The sequence below is a fragment of the Physeter macrocephalus genome, chromosome 2 (genome assembly GCF_002837175.3).
Source record: "Physeter macrocephalus isolate SW-GA chromosome 2, ASM283717v5, whole genome shotgun sequence".
Classification (NCBI taxonomy): domain Eukaryota; kingdom Metazoa; phylum Chordata; class Mammalia; order Artiodactyla; family Physeteridae; genus Physeter; species Physeter macrocephalus.
The window spans coordinates 71,746,523-71,769,925 of record NC_041215.1 but is presented as its reverse complement, the minus strand read 5'-3'; the positions used below and the strand labels follow the sequence as shown (position 1 = coordinate 71,769,925).

General features: G+C 36.5%; 1 protein-coding gene across 10 annotated transcripts in view; it reads left to right on the top strand.

Annotated features, from left to right (window-relative positions):
• The window catches only part of TTC21B (tetratricopeptide repeat domain 21B), a 97,436-nt gene extending 74,369 nt beyond the window's left edge, over nt 1-23,067 (top strand). For 5 of the 10 annotated variants that reach the window (XM_028478588.2, XM_028478585.2, XM_024122257.3 and 2 more), the window contains 7 exons: nt 6,226-6,376; nt 6,578-6,739; nt 8,819-9,014; nt 13,091-13,315; nt 17,263-17,383; nt 21,197-21,264; nt 22,518-23,067. In XM_028478588.2, the coding sequence (XP_028334389.1) occupies nt 6,226-6,376; nt 6,578-6,739; nt 8,819-9,014; nt 13,091-13,315; nt 17,263-17,383; nt 21,197-21,264; nt 22,518-22,595 (1,001 nt within the window). In that variant the 3' untranslated portion in view covers nt 22,596-23,067. Of the gene's footprint in view, nt 1-6,225; nt 6,377-6,577; nt 6,740-8,818; nt 9,015-9,445; nt 11,151-12,694; nt 12,707-13,090; nt 13,316-17,262; nt 17,384-21,196; nt 21,265-22,517 lie in introns of those variants that run through there. The other 5 variants (XM_028478576.2, XM_024122255.3, XM_024122259.3 and 2 more) reach the window with 5 other exon arrangements.
• The last annotated feature ends 336 nt before the right edge of the window (nt 23,068-23,403 follow it).

Sequence of the window (23,403 nt, the reverse complement as noted above, 5' to 3'; positions counted from 1 at the left end):
ATCCTCAAGTCCATTCTCTAGTAGGTCTGTGTCTTTATTCCCATCTTACCTCTAAGTTCTTCATTACCTTTTTTTCCCCTTAGATTCCATATATATGTGTTAGCATACGGTATTTTGTTTTTCTCTTTCTGACTTACTTCACTCTGTATGACAGACTCTAGGTCCATCCACCTCACTACAAATAACTCAATTTTGTTTCTTTTTATGGCTGAGTGATATTCCATTGCATATATGTGCCATATCTTCTTTATCCATTCATCTGTTGGAGGACACTTAGGTTGATTCCTTGTCCTGGCTGTTGTAAATAGAGCTGCAATGAACATTTTGGTACATGTAACACCCTTTTGAAAAATAAACTTAAAATGTATTAAAGACCTAAATGTAAGGCCTGATGCTATAAAATTCCTTGAGGAAAACATAAGCAGAACACTCTTCAGCATAAATCCGAGCAATACCTTTTTCATCCACCTTCTAGAGTAATGAAAATAAAAACAAAAATAAGTAAATGAGACCTAATTAAACTCAAAAGCTGTTGCACAGCAAAGGAAACCATAAACAAAACAAAAAGACAACCCACAGAATGAGAGAAAGTATTTGCAAATGATGTGACTAACAAGGGATTAATCTCCAAAATCTACGAACACCTCATGCAGCTCACTAGCAAACAAACAAACAACCCAATCAAAAATTGGGCAGAAGACCTAAATAGACATTTCTCCAAATAAGACATTTAGATGGCCACCAGGCACATGAAAAGATGCTCAACACCACTAACTATTAGAGAAATGCAAATCAAAACTATAATGAGGTATCACCTTACACCAGTCAGAAGGGCCATCATCAAAAAGTCTACAAACAATAAATGCTGGAGAGGGTGTGGAGGAAAGAGAACCCTCCTGCACTGTTGGTGGCAATGTAAATTGATACAGCCACTGTGGAGAATAGTATGGAGGTTCCTTAAAAAACTAAAAATAGAGCTACCATATATATGATCCGGCAATCCCACTCCTGGGCATATATCCAGAGAAAACCATAATTCAAAAAGATACATGCTTCCCAATGTTCATTGCAGCACTGTTTACAGTAGCCAAGACATGGAAGCAACCTAAACGTCCATCAACAGATGAATGGGTAAAGAAGATGTAGTACATATATCCAATGGAATATTACTCAGCCAATAAAAAGAACAAAGTAATGCCATTTGCAGCAACATGGATGGACCTGGAGATTATCATATTGAGTGAAGTAAGTCAGACAGACAAATATCATGATGTCACTATATGCGGAATCCAAAAAAAATGATACAAATGAACTTATTTACAAAGCAGAAACAGACTCACGGACTTAGAATACAAACTTACGGTTACCAAAGGGGAAAGGTTGGGGGGAAGGGATAAATTGGGAGTTTGGGATTGATACATACACACTACTATATTTAAAATAGATAAGGACCTACTGTGTAGCACAGGGAACTTTGCTCAATATTCTCTAATCACCTAAATGGGAAAAGACACGTGTGTATGTATAACTGAATCACTTTGCTGAATACTTGACTGTACTCCAATATAAAATAAAAATTAAAAAAACAATAATGTAAGAACAGCTTTATTGATATGTAAAAAAAAATTTCTCAGATAAGCAAAAGCTAAAAGAATACAGCAATACCAAACCTATCCTTAAGGAAATATTGAAAAGTCTTCTCTAAATAGAAAAGAAGTAAGAATATATAGGAAAGAGAAAATCACATTTGGAAAGCAAATCACCTGAATAAGCCAGTACACAGATTTTTTTTTAAAAATTCAGAAAATTTCTGTGAAAGTGATGATAACCACAATGAATAGCAAAAGGAAGAACATGAAGATGTAAAAAGATGGGTGAGGAGAGTAAGAAAAAGTGGATTTTTTTTTTCATTTCCTAGAATGTGTTTGAGCGTATATGACTACCAGTCTAAGGCAAGTAGATATAAGATGGGGTTAACATACTTGAAAAACAAGGTAACCACAAGTCAAAAACATACACTAGATTCACAGAAACCAAAAAGAAGAGAACATTAGTATAATACAAAAGAAAATAATCAAACCACAAGAGGAAAAACAAAAAGAAAAAAAAAGGGACCAAGCAGAAATATAAAATCAATGGGAAAACAAGGTTAAAATGCAATAAATACATATCTATCAATAACTACCTTAAATGTCAATGGAGTAAATGCTCCAATCAAAAGACACAGAGTGGCAGATTGGATAAAGAAAACAAGAGCCTACAATATGCTGCCTACAAGAGACCCACTTTAGGGCAAAGGACACACATAGATTGAAAGTGAATGGATGGAAAAAGATATTTCATGCAAATGGAAATAAAAAGAAATCAGGAGTTTCATTGCTCATATCAGACAAAATAGACATTAGAACAAAGACCATAAAGATAGATAAAGGACACTATATAATGATAAAAGGATCAATACAAGAGAAGGATTTTATACTCATCAACATATATGTACTTAATATAGGAGCACCCAAATACATAAAACAAATACTAAAGGGAGAAATTGACAAGAATACAATAACAGCAGGAGACATTTACACTCCACTCACATCAATGGACAGGTCTTCTGGACAGAAAATCACTAAGGCAACAGAGATCCTAAATGATATAGTTGAACAGTTAGACTTAATTGATATGTTCAGGACATTACATCCAAAAAAAAACAGAATACACATTCTTCTCAAGTGCACATGAAACATTCTCTAGGACTGACCACATACTAGGGCACAAGACAGGCCTCAACAAATTTAAGAGTAAAGAAATTATCTCAAGCATCTTTTCTGACAACAATGGCATAAAGCTATAAATCAACCACAGAAAAAGAAATGAGAAAAAAATGATTTCATGGAGACTAAACAACATGCTGCTAAAAAACCAATGGGTAAACAATGAAATCAAAGAGGAAATTTTAAAATACCTGGAGACAATGAAAACACAACCATACAAAATCTGTGGGGTACGGCAAAAGCATTTCTTAGAGGGGAGGTTATAGCAATATAGGCCTTCCTCAAAAAACAAGAAAAATCTTAAACAGCCTAATCTACCACTTAAAAGAATTAGAAAAATAAGAACAAACAAAACCTGAAGTCAGCAGAAGGAAGGAAATAATAAAGATCATAAAGGAAATAAGATAGAGATTAAAGAAGTAGAAAATATCAGTAAAACCAAGAGCTGGTTGTTTGAAAGGGTAAAGCTTCTGCACAGGAAAGGAAACCATAAACAAAATAAAAGGACAGCGCACAGAAAGGGGGAAAATATTTGCAAATGATACAACTAACAAGGGCTTAATTTCCAAAATATACAAACAGCTCATACAACTCAACAATAAAAATACAACCCAATTGAAAAATGGATAGAAGACCTAAATAGACATTTCTCCAGAGAATAAATACAAATGGCCAATAGCCACGTGAAAAGATGTTCAACATCGCTAATTATTAGAGAAATGCAAATCAAAACTACAGTGAAGTACCACCTCACACTGGTCAGAATGTCCATCATTAAAAAATCTATAAATAACAAATGCTGAAGAGGATGTGGAGAAAAGGGAACCCTCCTGCACTTTTGGTGGGAATGTAAGTTGGTACAGATACTACGGAAAACAATATGGAGGTTCCTGAGAAAACTAAAAATAGAATTACATTTTATGATCCAGCAATCCCACTCCTGGGCATATATCCAGACAAAACTCTAATCCAAAAAGAAACATGCACCCCTGTGTTCATAGCACTATTCACAGTAGCCAAGACATGGAAACAATTTAAATGTCCATTGATAGAGGAATGGATAAAGAAGATATGGTACATGTATACAATGGAATACTACTCAGCCATAAAAAAAGAAATAATGCCATTTGCAGCAACAGGGACGCAACTAGAGATTATCATACTAAGGGAAGTAAGTCAGAAAGAGAAAGACAAATACCATATAATATCACTTATATGTGGAATCTAAAATACGACTCAAACGAACCTATCTACAAAACAGACTCAAGGACATAGAGAACAGATTTGTGGTTGCCATGGCGGAGGGGGCTGGAGGAGGGATGGAGTGGGAGGTTGGGGTCAGCAGAGGTAAGCTGTTATATGTGGAATGAATAAACAGCAGTGTCCTACTGTATAGCACAGAGAACTATATTTAGTATCCTGTGATTAACCACAATGGAAAAGAATATTTTAAAAAGTATATATATGTGTAACTGAATCACTTTTCTGTACAGCAGAAATTCACACAACATTGTAAATCAACTATACATCAAAAATTTTTTAAAAGGCAAATGATGATGTTGTCAACCTGGATTATTTTGACATGTAAAAGAGTAGATGCAAAGCCTACAGAGGTTCCTTTTTTAATGATATTTTGCTAAAACATATGTAAAATTTGCCATGTTAGCCATTCTTAAGTGTATTGTTCAGTGGCATTAAGTACATTCACATTTTTGTGTAACCATCACCATGATCCATCTCAAGAACTTCTTCATCATTCCAAACTGAAATTCTGTACACTAACTCACCATTCCCTGTAGGCCCTGGCCACCACCAGCTACTTTCTGCCTCTATGAATTTGATTCCTCTAGATACCTTATACAAGTGGAATCATACAGTATTGTCCTTTTTTGTCTGGCTTATTTCACTTAATATAATGTCTTCAAGGGTTATCCATGTTGTATCATGTCAGAATTTCCTTTTTAAGTTGAATAATATGCCATTATATGTATATATCATGTTTTGTTTATCCATGCATCCGTTGGTGGACATTTGGGTTTCCACCTTTGGCTACTGTGAATAATGCTGCTGTGAACACTGGTATACAAATATTTGATTAGGTGCCTGCTTTTCAGTTCTTGGGGGTATATACCCAGAAGTGAAAGTGCTCGATTATATGGTATCTTCTCTTTTCTTGGAAAATAGAATCAGGATAAATTTCTTTTAAAAGTTTTTGTTTCTGTGTGTGTTTTAATTCTAGGAATTCACCCTATCAAAGTGAATCGAATAGCTTATATAAATAAGGATTTTTATAAATTCCCTACTATGAGTCCTGTGCTAATTGAAACTTGTGAGCCCAAATATTAATACATAAAAAACACAACTATAGAGAAATAAAATGTGAGCCATCAATATAATAGACTATTGTGCAGTCACTAAAGTGTTTTTGAAGTCCATTTAATGATAGTTGGGAAATGTTTACTATATAATGTTGAATCAAAATCAGAACCCCAAGTGTGACTCCAACTTTGTGTATATGTAAGCAACATATTTCACTGTTTACATTTAAATATTTATAGATTGATTTTTACTCATAAATATATGACAGGAAAAGTACCAAAATGTGGTAATCTCTAGTTGGTGGGAATATGAGTGATTTATTTTTCTCCTTTATACTTTTCTGTACTTTTCCAAATTTTCTAAAGAGTCCATACATTATTTTCACTATCTTAAAATGTATTAACATGATTCTCAAAATTTAGTATCTTAGTGATGAGAAAGAACTGAATAGAATTAGAAGAAGCCATTCTAGAAATCTGCCAGGATATTATACCTGGGACTAAATTAACTAGTTCTTTTTCCTTAGAAGATAAAATAGGATTAAAATACTGGGAGTAGTATGTTAAGGTAAGCTGGTAAGGACTGGTTAAGGTAAGCTGGTAAGTATGTTATGGTAAGCTGGTATCGAGTGTGTTAGGTACATGTATACCTTAAGGCAAGTCTGGAGTAAAATTATTGCCCACCCTAAACATTATCATCAACGTGTACTGTTCTCACCCGCTTCCTAGCTGCAGTAAGTAGGAAAGCAGGTCTCAGAGGTAGACTTCTCCTATGCAATCAAATTGATCCTCCTGAATTTTACATTTAAGAGTTTAGATTATACAGAGGCTGTTTCTAGAAGGTTTTGGTCCCAGGAATGATGATTGAAAAGTAAGGCACAACAAATGTACATTTTTATAGATTTGCCTATATTGAACATTCTCTCACTGTGACCAGACCAACCCATCCCTTATCATTTGATAAATCATCTGCTGTCTGCACAGTCTCTTTAGGGACTTATAGCCCCTAAGGCACTAACTTTAAATTTATATTTAAATTGCACTTCATTTGAAGCAATGTGTACTTTAATGAACTAGGATTTTAACCATCAAAACAAAAGCTATAAAATGTCCATAACTGAAATGTTCTTTGTTTCTAGATAATTATATGACATTATCTCGTTTAATTGATCTCCTAAGAAGATGTGGAAAACTTGAGGATGTTCCAAGATTTTTCTTAATGGCTGAGAAACGTAACTCCAGAGCAAAACTGGAGCCAGGATTTCAGTACTGTAAAGGATTATATCTTTGGTAAATTTATTGGCAAATAAATTCTACATAATAGGTTGTTTTCCTCATCGTGACTAAAGTACAATACACTTTGAATTTTAAAAATTCTATATTTTAAAATATAATAGTTTTATTTACAAAATAAATTAAAATAAATTATAAACGACTTAAAGTTTGTAGTTAGTGATTGCAATAAGTAATTTTTTTTAAACATCTAACAAGGTATACTGGAGAACCAAATGATGCCCTTCGACATTTTAATAAGGCTCGGAAAGACAGTGACTGGGGCCAAAATGCCCTTTATAATATGATAGAAATCTGTTTGAATCCAGATAATGAAACTGTTGGAGGTGAAGTATTTGAAAATCTGGATGGAGACCTGGGGTGAGTAGTATTTGACAAGTTACGCTTTTTTCCAGAAACCCTTGTTGGGGATAATCAAGGATATCTTATAAAAGAGAACTAAATTCCAGGATAGTGCTAATGGCAGTTTAGTGAATAAATCATAGCTGGAATAACTGTTCTCTGAAACAAGCAAGACATACTTTTAGAAGGTTTTCTAAATCAGAACAGACATGCTATTGAAGACACTCCCCTAATTGCTCTGTGGAAAATAGAATGAATCATAGTGTGTGATTACCTTGGCAAAAATTGTCCGCATAATAATAATAGTAACTTCTTAACAGATGGCTCTCTGCCAGATCTTGGCTGTATACTTTATGAATGCATTGCCTTATTTATTCCCTTTAACAATGTGTGAAAAAGCTCCAAGTTAACCTAACGTGATGGAGTTAGAAAATGGTGGAGGCAAGATTTAGACTGAGTCCTCCCTGGCCTCAGAGCTCCAGCTGTTGGCCACTGTGGTGCACTGTGGGTAAGTGGTTATACTTCTGTCAGCCTGCACTTGTTGCTCGCCCTCTCCTCAGGGTCAGGGAAGGCATGGTGGGGAGTGTATAAGGGTGTAAGGGGAGTAGGAGAGGTCATTTCTGCCCCCAGGAGCATGCATGCAATTTACCTTGTCGGCAAGACAGTGTCTGAAGCCATTCAATCTGCAACAAAACAGAAGTGAGTTAAATTGATATTAAGTGTTGCAGGAATTCATAGAAATCATAGTGCAGAGCAGTCAGGGGAAGCTGCATAGAGGAGTGGGAGAAATGAGAACCCGACTGCTGAGAGGTTTCAGTGGCAGTCCTGAAGGCTTGGATTACAGAGACCATTGAAAGATTTAGAGCCGGGGAGAGGCATTTTTATTTTTTGTTTGTTTTAGAAAGGTTAAGGTAACATTCTGTTTTGCAACTATAGGCTGTCCCCATGGAAATCTTCAGCAATAGGTTGAAAACACCAAATTTGGAATATAGAACTCAGAAGGGAGGTCACAACTTGAGATACAGATTTGGGGGATAGGTGCTCAGAGTGGATAGTTGGAACCCCATGAATGGCCTCTTTTCGAGTAGAATGTAGTGACGGAAGTCTGAGAACTAAATTTGGGGTGTGCTAACATTTAAGGAGATTGGAGGAAGGGAGGTAAGGAAAGGGCAATGACTAGTGGAAAGAGAAGGAAAACTGTAATCTTACAGAAGAAACAAAAAGAGGGGAGCTTGAAAGAAGATTACCAACAGTGTAAAATATTTTAGAGAAGGTAAAAGCCTGAGAAGATCAATAGCTTTAGTGATTAGGCTTTAAGAATTTAATTTCCTTTCATTAATTGATTTATTTATACATTATATCTGGGTGTGGGTATGTATATAAGAAAATTGCTATTACACATTCAAATTGTTATTGCGCTTAAAATTTATAACCTCTTGACAAGTAAAGAATTTCTTTTCTGAGAGCCTAATAGGCAACTGGGTGAGGAACATTAAGTATACTTTATATGTCTGGCAAACTTAGATTCAAATCGATTAGCTATGTGACCTTTGGCAAATTACTTTATCTGTTGGAGCCTTGATTTTCTCATATATAAAATGGATTCAACATACATTGAATGAAATAACACAGTGCTTGGCACATAGGAAGTGGTTTAACAAAGTTAGTTACTTTCTGCTCCCTCCTTTTTTGAATTATTTTTTAATTGAAGTATATAGTTGATTTACAGTATTTTATAGTCTCCCTTCTTTCTTTGGTTTTCTGAGTAGGTATGCTATTTGATAATTGTATGATTCTACTTACCCTGAATTCTAGTTTTATATTAGCTAAAATGAACACATTTACCACAGGTGGACAGTATCCAATTTTTGTTTTCAGTCTAAAGTGAATAAATGTTTAATGGTATTTTACTGAAGCTATGTTAGTTTTGTTTTTAAAACTGTAACTGTGCTTTACTTTGTATTAGAAGAGAATGAGTGACATTCTTCCATCAGATTACTTTTAAATTGGTGAGAAAAATAGAAACCAATGTACCCTAATCTCAATGAATTTTACTTCATGAGTGATAGACATAGATTTATTTTTTATTGTATACAGTAATTCAACTGAGAAGCAAGAGTCTGTGCAGTTAGCAGTGAGAACAGCAGAAAAGCTTCTTAAGGAACTAAAACCTCAGACTGTTCAGGGTCACGTGCAGCTTCGCATAATGGAAAACTGTTGCCTAATGGCTACCAAACAGAAATCTAATGTCGAGCAGGCATTGAATACCTTCACTGAAATAGCAACGTCGGAGGTTAGTAGATTTTCTTTTTCAACTTCATGTTAGCTTTCCTTGGTGGTGTTGAAATATGTACTTTAATTAGTTACTTGTTTTCTGAAGACTGACTTCATTATTTACTATTATTAAAAATTAGAGGGGCTTCCCTGGTGGCGCAGTGGTTGAGAGTCCGCCTGCCGATGCAGGGGACGTGAGTTCGTGCCCCGGTCCGGGAAGATCCCACATGCCGCGGAGCGGCTGGGCCCGTGAGCCATGGCCGCTGAGCCTGCGCGTCCGGAGCTTGTGCTCCGCAATGGGAGAGGCCGCAACAGTGAGAGGCCCGCGTACCGCAAAAAAAAAAAAAAAAAAATTAGATCTATAGTTTGGTATGATTTTACATCATGTACCTTTGTTTTCAGAGGAGGCGTTGTTACATGTTGATGTGTTGTTATGTTTATCTCTATTAGAACAGTGAATTCTAGAGAAAGGAAATTCTGCAAGAGGGCATAAATTAATTCTCAAGGTAACGGCTTTATTTATCCTCTGTTGTAAGTGTAGCCCAGGTTAACTTACTAAGTGAAAACAAACACCAGGCTGTCTTGATATCTCACCTTTTCACCTATGTGAACTTGAAATTTTTCCAGCTCTAGAGCTAAGTGAGATCAGTACCGACAACTTATAATTCAGTCATGTAGATAATGATGTTGTTCTTTAGTGACACTGAAATCACCCCCTGCGATAATAATAATAAATATTAAATATTAAATAATAGTAAATTATTTTATTATTATTAGATCAAAGGCTTTCTCCTCTTTTCAGCCCGTTCAGATCCACTGCCCTTCTCACCCTCTGGGCCTTTTATTTTTCCTTCCCTCACACAGTGCTGTATTTCTCCAGTTACTTGTTATTAAGGAAGGAATTCTAGGTACCCATCCCATCAACAGTTGGAAGTAGCTAGTTCTAAGCACGCACTTGGGATTTCATGTTCTTCTACTCACTGGTGGTGTAAGCCGTGGGAGACTCATCATGTGGGGCCTCTCACAGGATGGACAGAATTTTGCTGTGTTTTCTTGTGGTTCAGAGGTCACAGCAGCAGCAGTAAACGACCAAAACCTCCTACAGTGACCCCTCCCCGCTGCCTCCCAGGACCCTGGAGGGCTTTGGAAAACCTGCAACTCCTGTTGGTGTTTGGGCGCAAGTATCCATGGTGGCACTTGACCACCACTGTAAGCCGCCCTGGGGACAGAACAGCAAGGCAGCAGCCGCCCAGTTCCATCCTCAAGCAGAGCCCCTCTGCTGACACTGAAGTAGTGCTCAGGGTGCTCAGTTGAATTGACTGTGCAGCAGCAAATGGGTGACAGCAGCTGACAGAACCAGAAATAGGACTGTCCTGTAAGTCTAAGAAGATCTGTAAAACATGATAAAGCACCATTGCAAGGAAGGTGTCATAGCTCCCTAATGACACCTTAGGGATGTTGTGAAGTAACATTCTATTCTATCATGTGAGGAGAGTTTAAACTGTGAGGTTTGAGAGAGAACACTAAAAGCAGTAAGTGACATCACAGCTGTTTCCTAGAGAGACTGTGCCAGTTCTTTGTTTTGCTGAGACTACATTATTTTTTTTTTTTATCATTCTTACATATGTGATTAGTAATATACGTTCCTCAGATCTGTTTACTGGCCATACTGTCCAAAGACTGATGTGTGAATTGAAGTTAATAAGTGAATTTTGTCTTGCATTTTTACCTTTTAACTCATAGGCTGCATATATTAAATATAATGAATATGCGTTAAGTAACCAGTCGGTGCTGAGCATAGTCACAAAGACAAACCACATATAGACCCTTTCTTCAAGTTTCTCGTAGTCTAGGGAAGATGAGACACGATACTGAGGGTAATGCAAAGCAAAGTCTGTTACATTCTGTCCTAAAGTTGCAAATAACAGTGCTGTAGGACAGGGGCTCCCAACCCCCAGGCCGCGGACGGGAACCGGACCAGCCAGCAGGAGGGGAGCGGCGGGCGAGCGAGCGAAGCTTCATCTGCCGCTCCCTGTGGCTCGCGTTACTGCCTGAACCATCCCCCCCCACCCTGCCCCCTGCCCATGGAAAAATGGACTTCCACGAAACTGGTCCCTGGTGCCAGAAAGGTTGGGGACCACTGCTGTAGGAGAGCTGAGAGACCCTTTCCGTGGAAGAAGGTATGATTTAAGAAGAACCAGGATAAATTGCATTTTCACAGGCAGAGTTGGAGGAAGTGCATTCTAAGTTAAGGGAAAAATGTGAACAAAGGCAGGGAGGCATAGGGTAGATTCACAGCACTATGTGGCCTTCAGATTGATTGAAAAATGACAGGAAGACATGGGAGGAACCAGTGGAAGAAACATTAAACCCAAGCTAAAATGTTTCCACTTCCTTTCTTCCCCTCACCTTGAACCATAAAGGTACACTGTTTATAATAGAGCTATATTGTCTTTTGTGATGTAAAGTTGTTGCAGTTCAGAGTGACAGAGAGAGAAAATCTGGCTGAACATCTTAGGATGTCTGCACCAGAAAAGGCATCATGGGCCTAGTGCAGGGGTTAGAATGCAAGTCTGCAGTTTTAGAAACCATTCTTCAGTTCCCTCAGGAGTGATTTCAAGCTGTGAGGAATTGATTCATTCTAATCAAACTCAAAGTGTGTGATTTTTAAATCAGAGAGTTTATTTTTAAATGTATAGTGTGGGATATTTTTAGTATGTGGATAGGTCTGGACATTTTTCCAGGACCCTTCTCTTCTTGGGCTGTCCTAGGATCTGGCTGACAGATGCATAGTAGGTCTGTATTTTCTTTCCTTTCTAGCCCTCCTGGGATGGGGGATACCGTTCAATAATTAATAAAATCCCACACGTCTTCAAAATCTACTGCCAAATTGGTTGTATTTGGTAGTTCAAATAAAAAACTTTCTGCCATTCCTTAATCAGGAGAACAAATTACATATTGGGAGTTTATTGATAGACATAAAATTAGACCCAAGGAAGTTTTATATTCCTGCAAACCGTGTTCATCAAACTTTAGTGAATTGCCCTTCTCTATTCCAGGGTTATTTCTGACTTCCAACCATGATCAGTGTTGGACATTGAACTTTTTAACACTCTACTCTCCTTTTGTTCCTTATTAGTTACTGAAACTCGCTATCTTACAGTGCACCTTTATTATAGTCATGATATTATAATTTCTACATCACAGTTTCTTCATCTTTTATTTATATTTTAAATGGAAGTCTTCCTCTTTATAAAAGCATCACGGACCCTCTGCTGAAATTTGAGAAGCACTTTATCTTTATCAGATACATACACATAACTGCTTAGGTATGTTAGTTTTCTGAATAGATCGCTAATGGTCTCCATTTTATACCAATTCTTAATAGCTTGTTGATTTCGCAGAGTGACATTTTCTGACTCTGGGCTCTGTCTAAAAGAATATCGTCTTTTATAGTTACTATCAAGGAGCTGCAGACTCCAAATCTAAAAGCGTATTTTAAGGCATGAGTTTATTTCATATAGTTTCCAAATGATTAATTAATTGCATGCCTTATTTATAACATTTCATTGACCAAACTTTATTGGGAGAAGAGGCTTTTGAATAAAATGAAAAGGGAGGAGGAAAAGAGCAATAGAAGTCAGTATAGATAAGGAATATCATTTGCAGGTAAATCATTCTGTTATTCCTGTTTTATAGGTGAAAGAACTAAGGAGCCAGAATGCTGAATCTGAAACATAAATGTTCAATTAGGACTACAATGAGATAGAATTTTATTTTTTCTGTTTCTGTACAAAACCAAAACAACCAGTCAGTCTCATTAAAGAACAAGTTTTCCTAATTGTCTGGAATTGCGTGGTTACGGCACCTGCATTCTTACTGAGCTACCTGGACCAGATGGTTCCTTCTGGTAGCCTGAGGTTACTGGATGTGTTACATAATGACAATATCACAGTATTTAAGTGAAGCCAGCAATAGAATCCACAGGCCGGTCCTTATATTATGTAGCACTTGCTACTTTCCGTGTGTTTTTCTTTTAAACATGGCACATTTATGTTTGTGTATCTGGGGGTCTCAACTTTTGTTTCCTTATAGAAGGATCATATTCCAGCACTTTTGGGAATGGCAACAGCTTATATGATCTTGAAACAAACTCCACGAGCCCGAAACCAGCTGAAAAGGATTGCAAAAATGAACTGGAATCCTATTGATGCTGAGGACTTTGAGAGGAGTTGGCTGCTGCTTGCTGATATTTATATTCAATCAGCAAAGTACGACATGGCAGAAGAGCTGTTAAAAAGGTGCCTGCGTCATAATAGGGTAGGTGACTGAGGAGTGAAAAATAATTGGTAACCTTTGTTGTATAAGCTTTCTATATAGGTTTTTATAGAGTGTTGGTCCATTTCTAGGGATTTCTGTGTGTTTTTAGAGAATTAAATGTTTGTTTTTACCACAATCAGGAAGTAAACATTAGTAATAAAAAAGAAGCCATTTGCCCTTGAAAATAAAGAAAGAGAGATTGCAGTTTCAAGTTTCAGCTGTGGTTTGCCCTACTTACAGAAAGTGTTTTGGAATGTCAAGCGTTTGCCTCTGATTATCCATCTCATCCCAGAACTAATAAAAGTTGCAAAAGAGCATTAATTGCGGACGTCTGTCCCTCCTGTTAAATACTTCTGATGAACTGACTGCAGCTGCATGTTGTTTTCACATTATTAGAATCCACTCTGCGTAATATATTTTGTAGGGAAAAGTGTTTTAAGCATTTAATTTGATTTGTTTAATGAAAAGTCCGTATCTTAGGTATAAAACTGAAAATCTTCAAGTCCTTAGAATTTAAGGCTCTTTACTAACAGTGCATTTTGGTATTTAATTGCCCAGAGAAGGATGTCTTTTTATAACATGTTTTAAGTTAAGAATTTGTTACTATTTATTAAGAAATAATTGTGCTCAACTTAGAAACTTGAGGATATTTATCTTTATAGAGTCTTATCAGTTGCTTCAAAATCTTAATCACAGCAAATCTATGTTTTATTCCCTTTGAGCCAGTTAGATTACAAAATGGATCATTTGTTTTTCAAAGAGGAGTCATGATCATCTAATACTATTAAGTTATTTTCTTGGGGACTTTAAAAACCTAAAATATCAAGCCATTTATCAATTTATGTAATTATACATGTAATTTAAGTTACATTGGCCTTTAAAAACAGAATACTTATTAATAGGCTCTGAAAAATCTAAACTGCCAAATAACTAACCCTTACATGCCTAATCTAGGATTAAGCAAGATTTCATGGGAATTAAGGTTTCAATGCAGATAGAATTTCAATTTGCCAGAATGCAGACAGCAATACATTGCATGGTTGAACATGACGGCTGCTTTAGAGGCGTCAGCCCTACTGCTGAGGCATGACAATATTGGAAGCATGAAATTCAGGAACCAGAGCTTAGAAACTTTGAATTATATAATTAAAAAATGGAGATCATCCAGATCTGGGGCAGGAAATGTGCAGGATGACTCTAGACCATCTTGTCATACCAGATGGCAAGGAAGCTATCAGTGATAATTGGAGTCATGTCAGGAACTCAAGAGCCAACTTGAGGACACTCCCACTAGCCAAAGTTGAGACACTTTAGATATCAGTAATAATTGCATTGGGTTGGAACACACCAAATATGTCTAAGTCCATGAGTTTACAAAGATCCAAAAAAGAAAAAATACCCTAATTGGTCACCACTGAAATATGCTAATAAACTGACTTATTTCTAAAGCTCGCAAATAAAGGAAAGAATTAAGCATCTATCCTGCCTTTTCTGTATGAACAATACTGCTGGGAAACAACATAGTGGAAAAGGAGATGTTTCTCATTATAGATGTTTTCCAGCTAATAAATGAGGAAAGAATGATAGAATGTCCCTATTTTCCAACCATGATGAATTAATGAATGGGTATAACATCACAAGACATTACATGCCACGTGATGGAAGAACACACCATCTATGAGAGGGTCAGAGTGGGGTGACACAGGTGAAACACTCACTCCAGGTCCGAAATTTAAAGGAGCACTTAAAATCTCAGTAATTATCGGGGCTTCCCTGGTGGTCCAATGGCTAAGGCTCTGTGCTCCCAGTGCAGGGGGCCCGGGTTTGATACTTGGTCAGGGAACTAGATCCCACGTGCCACTACTAAAAGTTCACATGCTGCAACTAAAAAAAAAGGATCCCACACGCCACAACTAAAACGATCCCACATGCTGCAACGAAGATCCCACACCAGCAACGAAGATCCCACGTGCTGCAACTAAGACCCGGCGCAGCCAAATAAATAAATATTTTTTTAAAAAAATCTCAATGATTATCTTAGTTAACTGATGCTGCTCTAACAAAGTACCATAGACTGGGTGGCTTATAAACACCAGAAATTTATCAATATTTCTCACAGTTCTAGACGCTGGAAGTCTAAGATTAGGATGCCAGCATGGTTGGGTTGTAGTGATAACCCTCTTCCTGGTTGCAGACTAATGAGTTCTCACTGTGTCCTCACATGGCAGAAAAAGAGGGCAAGGGAGCTCTCTGGGGTCCCTTTTATAAGGTCACTAATCCCATTCAGGAGGGCTCCACCCAAATGACCTGTTCACCTCCCCAAAGCCTCACCTCCTAATACCATCACATTGGATGCTAGGATTTCAACATACGAGTTTGGGGGAACATAAACACTCAGTCCAATGTAGTGATCAGGATGAATGACATTTAATGCAATATTTTTTAAAAAATCAAAGTATCAAAAGGTAAAACAGGTAGGATCTTACAGTGCTGTGCTGGGCTATATTGAAGCCTGAAGCAAAAAGGGAAATGTGTGCCCTGATCCATGTTTGTGTGTATTTTTTAATGGTTAATGGTTTTCATGAAAATATTAGTGATGTATCTTCTTGCATTAAAGTAAGGAAAGTAAAATTATGATAAATAGAAAAGATATTCAAACTTAAAATAATGCAGTGAATTTTAATACCTACTTTTCGATTTTTTTAAATGAACACTGGGAAAAAATAGCAATTAAAAAATACCTAAAAAGGTGTATACAGCATTGTGCATTTTTGCTTTTTCATAAGGAGCAGTATGACTCGGTTGAGCACTGATCTATGAAGTAAGTAGTTTCACCTCTTTCCCCTCAAGTCAAAATCGGATACAAACCTCTAGATCTAATACAATTTCCAGGAAATATCAATGACATAAGAATATATTATATGGGCTTCCCTGGTGGCGCAGTGGTTGAGAGTCCGCCTGCCGATGCAGGGGACACGGGTTCGTGCCCCAGTTCAGGAAGATCCCACATGCCGCGGAGCGGCTGGGCCCGTGAGCCATGGCCGCCGAGCCTGCGCATCCGGAGCCTGTGCTCCGCAACGGGAGAGGCCACAGCAGTGAGAGGCACGCGTACGGCAAAAAAAAAAAAAAAAAAAAAGATTATATTATATAACTACTGTAAGGATGCACTCACCTAAATCTGGGCTGTAAGAAACTCTAGGATGAACATTCTTGTTTCTTCTACATTTAATTGCAAGGAAAGAGACAGACAGAGAGGAGACTTCTAGATCAAAAGGAAGTTTAGGGACATTTCAGCCAGTCACAGTGTGTGGCCCTTATTTGAATCCTCATCCTAACATGCAAACAAAAAAGTATGTTAGGACTGTTTGAAATTTGAATAGTGACTGGATATTTGGTGATATCAAGGAGTTGTTACATTTTAGGTGTGATAATTTGTGGTTATGTTGAAAGAAAGTCCTTATTTTTAAAGAGGCATATTAAAATATTTATGGATGAAATGATGTAGTATCTGAGGGTTTTTTATCTGATAATACAGAAGGACAAGTATATGGAGTAGTGAAACAGTATCAGTCAGGAGTTCATTGTTGAAGACATGGGTTCAGGGGGTCCATCATACTGTAATTTCTACATGTGTTAGAATTATTTGTGATAAAAAGTGTACATGTATATTTATAAAACATCTCCTTCCCTCTCACCCCAAAATCCTGATTCTGTAGCTTTGAGATAGGGGCTTGGCATCAGAATCTTTTTTTAAGTCCCATAGATGATTGGATTGCATAGCCAAGGTTGAAAACCACTGTTTTATGTGCCATTTAAATGAGTTAATATGGTTGACCTCTATAGTCATAAGCACTCCATAAAATCTTAGTGATATCAAGTGTAATCACTCCATAAAATCTTAGTGATATCAAGTGTAATCTGTTGATACATCTTACATTTTTCTTCAGTCTTGCTGCAAAGCTTATGAATATATGGGATACATTATGGAAAAAGAGCAAGCATATACAGACGCTGCCTTAAACTATGAGATGGCATGGAAACATGGCAATCAGACAAATCCAGCAGTAGGTGAGTTTAAAATTTAGACACTAGGTTTTCACAGGAAACGTGGGTTTTATATGTAAATCTTCATTTAAACGCATTTGTTTTTTCTCTTTAAGGACAAAATACACATTAAGAGCCAACATCCTTTGTCGGACCCTCTGAAAAATAAATTTTATATTTATAATAGATTATTAGCTACTAAGTTATTAGGTGTAGTTTCCTGAGATTCAAACTCCACCTCAGTCGCCTTAAAGGACATCCGATCTAATTCTGCCCTTTCTTTCCCTTCACCCTCTAATTCCAGAATGGTGATGCTGTGGGGGGAAGGTGTTCCATTGTGAAGGAAGTGGGAAGACATTGCATCAAATCAAGTCCTCCTGGTTTCTTTACTGCAGAACTTCTCAAAGCCTCTAAACCCTAATATATACTGTGATGGGTATCACAGAGGGGACATGTTTCCCACAGTAATTTGACTACGGAACTTTTTTTTTTTTTTTTTTTTCCTCTTGAGCATCTATAAACGTCATCTGGTTCCAGTGGTAGCCCATTGGTTTGAGGAAGGCTAGTCTCCAGTATCCCTAACAGATGGGCAGCATCTGGAATATACTTAGGGACTCCTGTCTCCCACAGCGTGAGGGAGCTCCTCCCCAGGCCTCTCTTTCTTTGTGTTGCGCTGAAATAGGCTTCATTGACACTGCCCTGTCTGTTCTCTGGAGCAACCCACAGAGTCCTTCCACCCTTATACATAATGGCCCTCTAATTGCAAACTCTGTCATGTCTCTCCTCAGTTTCTCTCCAAACCATCCTCAGGTGCTTGTCCATTCTTGCTTTCAAGTCTTTCACCCTGCTTGCCGTCTCCTGGAAACTCTCAAATAGTATTTCCCAAACTTTGCTTTGGAATACTGGGTAAGATATTAATAGTTATTTCTTTAAAACAGAGAGTTAAGCGTGAGGAGATTAGGTTCCATGGCCAAATAGGTTTGGAAAAGGCAATTTTATTTGTCCATGTCCCTCTTGACCTGTTGTACCAGAAATGAACAAGTTCTTAAGTATGATTTAAGAACGAATTGTATGTATAATGAGGCTGTGTTTTTAAAATAGGCATTTAGTAGTTGGTAGTTCAACCTAAGATGGCCTCTGTCTTTTTAGCAGCCGTGGCACAGTGATGACTCAGATTTAATCTGCAGTCAGATTGGTCATCTTTAGACTTAACTGCTGTCAGTTCAGGACTTCCCCTACCTTGTATTTTTCTGAGATCTGTTATTTTACTAGACTTGTATAGAGCACAGGAACTAACGCTTCCTTCTCAGGTATTGTGCGTCTTACAGAATAAAATCCAGCTTGTAAAATGAACATTCCTTAAAATCCTTAAAATATATTTAATTTTGGTGCTTTATTCTCCAGAAGGAATACAGTTAGAAGCTCAGTTATTTAAATACTCTGTTCCTTGGAAGACCAGAAAATAAAGAGATTTCAAGTCAGTAGTTCCTTCACTGTGTTATCTTTGTGTTTTATAGGTGATTTTTTCAGTTCCTCTGACTTCTCCTTAGTAGGCATTTCTCTGAGGCTCTAAATTAATTCTCACAGTTTCTTCCTTAAGATTATCGTTGCATCCAGTACCCCCAGCCTGCCTGGCCAAGTTAATGATGCATTTATTTCACTTTTTCACTTGTCAGGAAATCATTAAAATCATGGTTGTGTTCTTTTCATAGGATTCAGGCGTGAGTACTGTAACTGTGAAAGGCACCAGGAACTGAGATCCACTGAGAGGAGAACACAGTCATGTTTCTCCCTTCACAGTCATTCCCAGGTTACGTGACAGTCACTAGGCTGTTCACATTGTTCGTGTTCACGAGCGCACTCTCTCTCCCCCGTTTTTTTTCCTGATTACAAAGAGTTGAATTCTTAGAAGCCTGACAGGTGTCATGCAGCTGCGGTACACATGTTTTTTGCCATTTCTAGCTTTTCATTTCCTCTCTAAAGTTTTTTGAAGGAAATGATCTATCACGTTTCTTTCAATATGAAAACTTTGTGCTTCTAATTTACTGTTTACACAGAAAAAAAAAATGCTAATATTTGCGTGGTACTCAAATTTTTAAAAGCATTTCACAACAAGTATTTCATTTGATCTTTAAACTTACACTAAGAGCAGAGATATCCTTCCATTTTTGGATGAGGAAACTTGAAATTGACAGCTCAGGTGACTTGTATAAGGTCTCAAAGCTAGTCAGGAAGCCAGAAACCAAAAGTTAAGTCTAGGTTTTTTTGGCTCTAGTTTCCATGTTTGGCATGACATCTTAAGTTGTTTTCCTTTTTAAATGTCCTTTTAAATGTTCCTTTTTTTTTTTTTTCCAGTGCTTAACAGTGGCTTTATTAGGTGAATGCTTGAAAGTATTCAACATTAAATTCAGTTTACTTCACATGTTTGCAAACACATCATTAGCAATTCTTAACTATTTCAAATCAACTAATTTGAAGTACAGAAGGCTTGTTTTCAAATAACTCTTCTGAGGTGACACTAAGACTGAAAGAAACCTGTGACTTGAGTCCAGGTCTCTAATAAACTCTATTTATTAATCTGTTTTATAATTATTCTCTAATGATATCAAGTTTACCTCTCTGACACTTACTGTTTTCATCTTGGACATTTCTCGTGTGTGTGTGTGTGTGTGTGTGTGTGTGTGTAATACAATGAATTTTAGATAATTCCTTTTCCTTACTTTTTGCTACCATATGATTGCATTAGCCAGCAATTCTTTTAAAACAGTGTTTTAAAATTCTAAAAACTTGCTTTGGTACTTTGAGTAAAGCCTAAGAGCAGCATTCAGATTTCCCTTTTTCATATTTCTAAATGGTAAAGCAAGATATTTAATTTATTAGTTACATATTATTTTACATTGTGTTATATCTTATTTATTGAGTCTGCTTTTTTTGTCTTTTCCTTAGTTTGCTTACTATTATGGCATTGTTACAGAACAACAGTCAGTTAAGAATGTCTTAAAACTTTCTTCTAAATTGTCAGTATTTGAAATGTGACATTTCAGTATCAGTAACTGTGGTACTTGTTACTCATCGCTGATGTGGCTATCTAATGACTAACCCAGTGTCTTCTGAGCCGCTCTCCCCCCTGCTCTGCCCTCTGATCGTGCACTCCAGGTCCATTTGGTTGCTATGTCTCCCTCTACCACTGGCCTTTCCGTGTGCAGTTTTTGCCTAACAGTGTTCTTGCTTCCCACCCCCTTGGCCTACATTATGCCTCTTCCTTCAGATTTCAGACCTTGCCTGACTCCCACCCCCTCCCCAACCAGGTTTCTTATTACAGTGCTCTTGGCCTGTACCTTTATTTCATAGCATTTATCTCAGTTTTGAAATTATTCATGTACTTACATAATTACTTAAATAAGGTACTTTCTTTCCTAATGGAATGTAAACCTCATGACTGAAGGAACCAGTTTGCCTGATGTGTTAAGTAAATCTGTACTGTATAAATGAATAGCTGTGTTATCATTTACTGCCCTATGATGAGTTTTTACCATGATCTGAAACAAATGGGACTTTTCTAGTAAGTTGCAAAACCGCATTTGTGGGATGGCCGGCCATCTTCTAACCCAGCTGTGGTCCTTTGTTACAACTCCATTTTCTTTCCTACCTGTTCTCCTTTTATGTCATTCCACCTTCTGTTATCTTAATCATTTCTATCATAGTGCAGTCACCAGCCTCCACTAAGAGTTCTCTAATATTAGAGTAAGCAAACAAAGGAGGAGGCCAAAAAAGGTAATATTAACAGTATGCTCTATAAATAGTACTATATCATTGTTGGTTTTTTTGTCTTTACAGGATACAAACTGGCATTTAATTACTTAAAAGCAAAAAGATATGTGGATGCAATTGACGTATGTCACCAGGTAAAACTTAAACTTAGATTTCTTAAAATTTTTCAGATTCACTATTTCCTACTTTTAATTAATATCAAGATGTACATGAATAGAGATAGAAGATGTCATATTTTGGTTAAATGACTCATCAAATATATCTGGGAGATACTACCAGTTTTCAAAGTTTAGAAAATAAAGTTTACTTAAATTGAAAAAACATGTTTTTAATTGGGCTCAAATAATAAAATGTTTATGTCAATTTAAAGAAAGAGGCTAGAGAAGCATGTTAAATAAAACTTAATCCTTAAGTCAGAAGATATCTCAGTATTATTATGGATTCTCCACGTCACTGTTCTTAATAGAAGTTCTTATGTATGTGTCTAAGTCTCTGGTTATTAGAGGATTCAGATTTATAAATTAAAGAGGTATTTTTGTCATTTAGAAGTCATTCAATTACACTTCTGGAATTGATTCCTGTCTAAATGATCCCTTGTTAAAATGACAAATATTTAAGTTGCAGTTTTAGAATTTGCAGTTTCTTTATATACATTGTCACATTGATATTCCATGTAAGGCATTTTACTAAACATTGTTGGGAGCTCCAAGAAAAGCTCCTTAGCAGAGAATTATGTAATGTGCCTTATCCCAGATAGCTGTGTGAGCATCATTATAGTAAATACTTGGCCCCAGTGATTGCTATTGATTACTGAGTCTCTGTGTAAGGCAGCATTTCACATTAAGGTTAAGGTTGTACATTAATGTAAGGTTATATACATTAGAATCATTTGTGGAGGGGTTTTTTTGTTTGTTTTTTTTTAATGAATTTCCCCTACTCCTAGACTCAGTAGACCTGGAAATTTGTATGTTTCAAAATCATTCCAGGTAAATCTGATGTGTGCTCCTGGGTAAAAATAACTAAGGGTTTATTAAATATCATGCATAAATACCTAAATTTTTTAAAGTATCTTAAATCATTGATACATAATTGTTTTCTGTAACTGATCTATTAAGGAAATAATTATATTTGTTGTATTTTCCACGTGTAGTATTATATTTTACCTTTTTCATTTAATTGCTGTTAATAGAAATGAGTCATCATGTCACACCCATCTCAGATATCACCTTTAAAAAGTGTTGTTAAATTTGTAGTATTAATATAATGAAATCTCAACTGTAATGATGTTTCTAGTAAGTTTTGTGACTCCCCAGTTCTTGATAATGAATTACAAGTTCTTATGCTTTTGTTTTATTTTGTTTTCTTGTTTGTGTGTGTGTTTTTGCAGGTTCTCGAAGCACATCCAACTTACCCCAAAATCAGAAAGGATATACTTGATAAGGCTCGTACATCTTTAAGACCTTGAAAATTATTTTAGCTTTTTTAAGTAAGAAATGAAAAGAATCTGAGTTCTTCCCGTTCAAAATAGGTTTAAGCTAATACTTTGTAACAGAAAGCATACTTTTCTTTCTCCAGCAGAGGCTGCTGTTGTATATAAAGAGAAACACTATGTTAAATGGATGTCTTCTGATGGAGAAGGTGAATGAGAGCTGGTTTATTTAATTGACTCTCTTGATTAGGTGCAGATTTGGTGACTCTGTGGTAAAGATTATAACCCATTTCTATAAAAAATATTTTGTTAAAATCTTGATAGTTAAGTATCCTATATCTTTTCTAAGGAACATTAGTTGTTTCTTTCAGGAAATACATTTACAATATTGTTCTCTGTTAAACATTTTTTTGATAGTCTCTGTTATTTCAAAGGTTTGAGTAAATTTCCCTGTAAATATTTATGAAAAAGAAAATATATTTTTAATAAAGATTTTATAAATTTATGATTTGTATTCCTCTTGGAACTCAAAAGACATGGTGAGTTTTGCAAAATCAGGGTAGGCTCCCCATGTTAATGCGTACGTAGTATTACAGAAAATGAGGCTTTCCTAGAAAAATCTTTGTGGAAAAGTATAAAGAGTGTGTGTGTTTCCCTTCTCTGTTGAACTGATTCTTCCTGCTCCCAATGTCTATGTGATCCTTTTAAGAAATAACCAGTACCTGAAATTAGTTTAAATAGGTAAACCTTTGTAGCAATATTTAACCTTAGCCCAAAGACAAGGTCTTTTGGTGTAACTTTAGACACTGTAACATCTGGTGGAGAATATTTCTGGTCAGTAGGG